The sequence below is a fragment of the Oryza brachyantha genome, chromosome 2, assembly GCF_000231095.2.
Source record: "Oryza brachyantha chromosome 2, ObraRS2, whole genome shotgun sequence".
NCBI lineage: Eukaryota > Viridiplantae > Streptophyta > Magnoliopsida > Poales > Poaceae > Oryza > Oryza brachyantha.
This window is the reverse complement of record NC_023164.2, coordinates 20,765,821-20,772,145: the sequence shown is the minus strand read 5'-3', so window position 1 is coordinate 20,772,145 and position 6,325 is coordinate 20,765,821. Positions and strand designations below refer to the sequence as shown.

Here is a 6,325-nt window from a genome sequence, read left to right as displayed (position 1 = left end):
CCAGTGATCCAAAATTTATAAACAGCTTAAACATAAGTGCTTGCCTAGTCTATGTAATCTAACTAGTCAAATTTAGACTTTCGGCCAAAGGGTTAGCTAGGCTGGGAACTCTCTCCTAAATTTGGTAGCTTCAGGGGAATCATCCATGCATGATGTCCTAAACATTGTAGAATTTGGTTATAAAGAGGTTGACAAAATGTTTTCCTCTTATTAAAGAAAATAAAATGTAGATAACAATTTAAGGTCCCTAGCAACTATACTATCTGTATTTGAGAAGTAACCGTGATGCATATGCAACTGATTTACCCAATTCTACTATTCCTAATCATATGTGTATAAAATACTTAATAACATGCAAGACCAACAAATCCAGCTTTTAGACGATTATAACAAATCTAACAAGGCAATAACAATAATTTGTCACTCTCAGTATATATTGTGATATTTGAGGATTTGCTACTCCCATGCCTGTCTTTATAGTCTCATATAATCACATGAGCATCAAACCCTTGCATTATTATTGAGGAGTGGCAAATCTATTGTTTGAAACAATGACACTGGTTGCGAGCAGATGGAGTTGTATATATATAACTTAAAAGAATGCCCACCAAACTGCTTGCTCAGGATCTTTTCAACGGCCAACTTCCCCAACCTGTTCCTGTATATAAACTACTACAAAAGGTGACAACATCTAGAAAAGGCTAAAGTGTAACCATGCATGCATGTCTGCACCTCTTTGCTTGTCCACCACATAATATTTTTCCTGGTCTACAGTTACAGTGATGGCACACCCATGTACATATATAGCCAGCACCAAGTCTCACTGACATGAGAGATTCACTTGGCACTTAGAAAAAAACCACGTGCTTGCATGCTCTTATACTAAAACGAGCAATAATCCAAGTGAATCAGCAAGTGGACGACTTGGCTTAGTCACACGGAATCACAATTAAAACGAAAAAAGAACTGCCAAAAGTAACAAAGAAAAGGTAAATTGGAAAAGGTAATTAATTAGCTAGCTAGCTAGGACACAAAAAATCGAAGTGGGTACTGGGTGGCATATATATGAGTATTAACAACGCTCCTTATGGCATATATACATATATATATATTACCAGATAGAGGACGCTGCGGCGCACCGGCCGGCCTCTGGGTCCATATGGATGTGTGTTGAGTGTACCCTACTTCTCTCTCCTTATCTTGCCATGCATGATTAATTCGGGTCGCTAGCTAGCTAGATGCTATAGTAGTACGTACTTAGATTTTATTAATTACCGCCCAGCTCACCAAGACATGGCGCGCGATCGATGGATGGCAGTCTCTGCGTGCGAGTTGCTAGGGATCACGGTAGCTCCACAGGCTCTCGCCTGCCTCCGACGGCTCCGGCGACACGTCGGAGGTGGTGGGGCTCAGCCTCGGCGGGCTCATCATCATGCCCGCCGCCATGTTGCGCAGCAGCTGCGGCAGCTCGAAGATGGCCTCTTCGTCCATGAAATCGTCATTGCCAACTCCTCCTTCCATTGGCGGCGGGTGGGCCGCGGCGTCGTCGGTGGTCGGACTGCTCGTGCCGTACCGTTGATGTTGTTGTTGCTGCTGCTCCACTGTGGCGGAGGCGGCAGGATCGGCAGTGCCGGTACGATGAGCCTCTCCGCCGTGCGGCTGCTCAAGGTGCGCGGCGGCCGCGGCTGCTGCGGCCGCCGCGGCGCGTATGTCCGCGGGGGACGCGGACGCCGGGACCGGGCGGGAGGCGGTGGCGCCGGGGAAATTCAGCACCGCGTCGGCCCCGCGGAGCGCGCGCGCGGCCACGTCGTAGGCCGCCGCGGCCATCTCGGCCGTCGGGTACGTCCCTAGCCATATGCGGCGGGCCTTGCGCGGCTCGCGGATCTCCGAGACCCATTTGCCGCTCCTGCACCGGATGCCCCGGTAGAAGGCATGCTTCCCCGAGGACCGTGGCGATGGCTCGCCCGAGCTCGCCGTCGCCGACGCCGTGGCTACCCCCGTCGTCTTCTCCCCTTGCTCCGTCGACGGTGAATGAGGCGATGCAGGACCGGGAGAAGGCTCGGCCGGCAGGCCAGCAGTTTGCACTTGAGGAGGAGGAGCTGTCGAGGACGCAGTCGACGGTTCCTCGGGCAGGTCAGCCATCTACCATTAGGGCACACCCATCGGCATATATACACCTTAGGACCTATATCCGCCAAATTAAACTACAGTGCACCTACTCATCTAGCTATGGCCGCTGTACCAAGAGAATATCTGCCGGTCTGCTAAGCAAGTATGCGTCTCGAGACAATCGAAGCTTGCAAGTCGATCTGCTTGGGCAGCAAGAGGGATAGAACGAGAGAGAGAGCAAGAGCATCAGCTAAGCCTAAGCTAGTAGGTTTCATGGAACGCACGAGGGGGATTGGGGCTATATAAAGGGTGGTAAAGAAGCGGGCAAGAAGCGTGAGGTCCGCCATGGTGAAAAGATCTCTCGAGGTGGACGCGAGTAGAGGGAGGAGGCCGCCGGCCCGGTAGCAGCAGACGAGGAGATGAGGAGGCGCGCGCGCAGCCGGAGTCGGAGACGCGTAATTTGAGCGGGGAGATGGATGTGTATGCTTGGCTTGCGATGAGCTGGTGCCCGGGGAGCAAAGCCGCACAAGTGGTGAAGTGGCGCCACCTAACTAAGCTAAGCTAAGCTATCCTCCTAGCTAGCCAGCAGCATAAAAACCACTTACCGGTTTGCTTAATTAGCGTGGCTGAATCGATCCCCACAGCTGCATCGCTTCTTCGTCTTATCTTCGCGGGAGCAACAACACGGCGGGGGTGGCGCCGTCGCTGTCTTCCGCCTCGATCGCCAGACTAGTACTCATGGCCCATTGGCCCCCAGTAGTTCAGTTTTTTAATACGTGGGGTTCTAAATAAATTCTAATTAGCCTCCTAGCTGACCACACAATTATCAAGTGTGATTGCTGCTAATTCCCGTTGGCCGCTGTCGCTGACGCGAGGAGATCGAACGAACAAGAGATACGTACGGCCGGGCGGGCCCCGGTGTGGGTGACGGGTGCTGGGCATCCGGCGGAGGCGCCTGCCTGCCAAGTGGGCCTCCGATTTGCCATGGCTTTTCTTCACTTTTCTTGGCCACTTTCTTCGCCGAACCTTTGCGTGGGGGCGGAGGCGCGCGCGGCGGGGGCTCTGCAGCTTAGCTATACGCTTCGCGATATCGGCGCGGCGTTTTATTTCAGACACGGGCTTTGACAAAGTTTCTCCTGCTTCTGTTGGAATGAGCAACGCATGCATGCACCTGGGGTTGGTGCCCAAATCCCAACATATAAAACATAATGATATGGTATTACGCCAATCGACGTACTGGGGTCATCAGATTTTTCATATTATGAAGCTATATGGTGCGACCACGATCGTGGTCGTTTCGTCAAAGTAGGAATAAGAATAAACTGTGGATAGGAGTACTCTGTAGATTTAGAAATAGAGAAATACTCCCTTAATGGTTTTTTATAGGACAGTGTTGACTTTTATATTTATGTTTGATCATTTATCATATTAAAAAATATATGATTATTAATTATTTTATTATGATTTGATTTGATTTATTATTATAGAAACTTTAAGTATGACTTAGTTTTGTATATTTGAATAATTTTTTTAATAAGACGAATAGTTAAACGTAGATTCAAAACTGTCTATATGTTTTAAATTATGAAATAAAGGTAATACTAGTTTCTCGAGTGCTGTTTCAAGGAAGAATTATATATAGACCGGTTTGATTAAAACTAGCGAATTTCCCACAGAATATTACAGTGAGCCAAATAGAAATAGAATAGATTCGACACAGAACTCTTATTATCTTCTACTTTTGTAAATACAAATATGATATTTATATCAAACTAAATATAGATTGGAATTATTTCATATACAAATCTTATTTTTGTTTTCACTACTTGCAACCGCACTTTCTATAGAATACATTAATTTTAATTAAAAGTATAATCAGATATGATATATATTTTTAGAATTTTAAATATATATAACTAGCATGGTGGCCCGCATATATTGTGCAGCTACCATCGTTATGTAGGGTATGTTATCTTGATAATAATTAATTGTTAATTTGAAATTAATTTTTCTAAATTAATTTTTTGATCGAGTCTTATTATATGTATTCTGAATTGTATTTATACATAAAGTTTTTTCTTCATAAAAATTAATTTGTAATAAAATTTTAGATATTTCAAAATGGTATTTATATGTTAACTCTTTCTCTTAATTTTACTTATTTTCAACATAAATTTTAGATATTTCCAAACTACATTTATAGATGGACTCTTCCGTCAATATCAATTATTTTACAAATTTTAATCCGAATTAAATTTTTCTAAATAGTATTTACACATGGACTCTTATATATTTTTTTTATTTTTAACTCCGATATTATATTTCTAATAGGATTCTTTTTTTGATTAATATGAGATTTTCTAGCATGTGAGAGTGAACATGGTGGCTTTTTTCTATTACTTTATACATGTAATAGATTGTATTTTGTATATAATGTACCAATCAATCTATACCATTATAGTTTAAACCCATCATGATCTAACGGTTAAACCTCTTGTTTTTACCTCTTGTTAATGCGGAAATTTGAAGGTTTATTATGCAAACATAGTGCCTACATTTTAATTACCGTACTTATCAGAGGAGTAGATAGTGCATACCATAGAATCATAGTAACTTTTGCACTGGATACAACATACTTAAGTAGAACGGAAGGCGACAGCCGTTTATAGATTTGAGTATGGAGAATGATAGAAGGTGCTTCGGATAAGGAAAGTTGTATGTAGTTTGACCCAGGTATGAATAGGGTTGTCTTGCTTGTATACGGCAAGGATGATGAATTCTACTTGAAGAAGAGGCTATCCATGCTATAAATCAAGACTTAGATAAACTTAAGAAACATAAAGTGCAAGTCAGAGGGGAGATATAGCTTAAGTCGTTGACTATAGTTTCTGCCTTCTCGACTAGGTAAGTTGGTAGGCTAGATACACTTCTAGATCATTGTATTTGGTATGATCTTGTCATCTATAGTCCATATAAATAAGATTAAGGTTATTATCAACTCTGGGGGTTAAACCAATACAAAATTTTGTGCGTAATATACAGGCTTTGCGCATCTCATAAATTCCCTCGACACCAGAAGACTACATCTTATGAGTGCCGTAGTGATGATCTTACTACTCAACAATACTATAATAGTCATGTTGACTTAACAAAATATATTTTGGCAACTTTAACAGTATTTTGTAGATGTTTGAAGAAGCTAATTTATTTGCAATTGATTACTTTAGGGAAAAATGTCGAGAAAATTTGTTATGGACAAAATGGGAATAGGTGGAGAAATTTATTTAACCTACCGATCAGTCATGTAGAGCGTGCTTAGATGGCAATAGCGCATAAAGTGGTCTCAAATGATGTTTTGTTAATTTTCATTGCTCAAGGTCCATTCATAGGCTAAATAAGTGTAGAACAGAATTTTCATTATGTCCTTATATAAGAAAAAAAAACTCTAGAGACAATATGCTATTTTTACACTACGTTATCTCGGTAACTTTTAGATCTACCTTAACCGTTCGTCTTATTTAATTTTTTTAGATATACAAAATTATATGTCATGTTTATAGTATATTTACTAACAAAATAAATAATATCAAAATATCTAATAATTTTACAACTTTTAAAATAAAATGGCTAGTTAAATTAGATATAAAAATCAATAGCATCAAATAAACAAAAGCAATGAGTATTTGAATTCGAAGGGTTTTTGGTTGACCGCGGTAGTTCCAGGGTAATTCGTGGTTTTTTCCCTGCGAACATTATCCACAGGTTAATACACGCGTATGATCCTCGGTGGAGCCACGTATCCAGTCACCTGTATCACCTGCGTGCAGCAGCCTTGCGGTGGGGAATCGATTTGCTTTGGTACGAAGGAACCGATCGATGCGCCCACCCAATTTAACCCGATCGAGCGATCAATCCGCTGCCCGCCGCCGCGCGCCGCGCGCCGCGCGTACGCAGGTCGGTGCGGTTTTAGTCGCGGTCTTTGGCTCCTCGCCCATACCCTGCCCGATGCCACGTCCTCCGCGACTTTTCTCCTCTCGCCCGCGACGCTCTCCCCACCCAATTCGATTGGCCAGAGAAGCGATACGGTATCGCACACGCTGCACGGCCCGGGACGAGGAGGCCGGCCTGCAGGTATCCGATAATTAATTTAGGTCGTCCACGACAACGATAAAACACCTATAAACATATTTTAAAGAGATAAAAGGGGAGAGACGAG

At 43.1% G+C, this 6,325-nt stretch overlaps 1 protein-coding gene across 1 annotated transcript; it reads right to left on the bottom strand.

The window, feature by feature from the left end:
- Positions 1-513: 513 nt before the first annotated feature.
- On the bottom strand, positions 514-2,358 carry LOC121053613 (ethylene-responsive transcription factor ERF027-like). Its single transcript, XM_040521245.1, has one exon. It carries the CDS (start codon positions 2,140-2,142, stop codon positions 1,336-1,338), a length of 807 nt encoding a protein of 268 aa, XP_040377179.1. The 5' UTR covers positions 2,143-2,358; the 3' UTR covers positions 514-1,335.
- Positions 2,359-6,325: the final 3,967 nt, after the last annotated feature.

Excerpts from the sequence above, each read along its gene's own strand:
- LOC121053613 (XM_040521245.1), bottom strand. The coding sequence starts at position 2,142 with ATGGCTGACCTGCCCGAGGAACCGTCGACTGCGTCCTCGACAGCTCCT.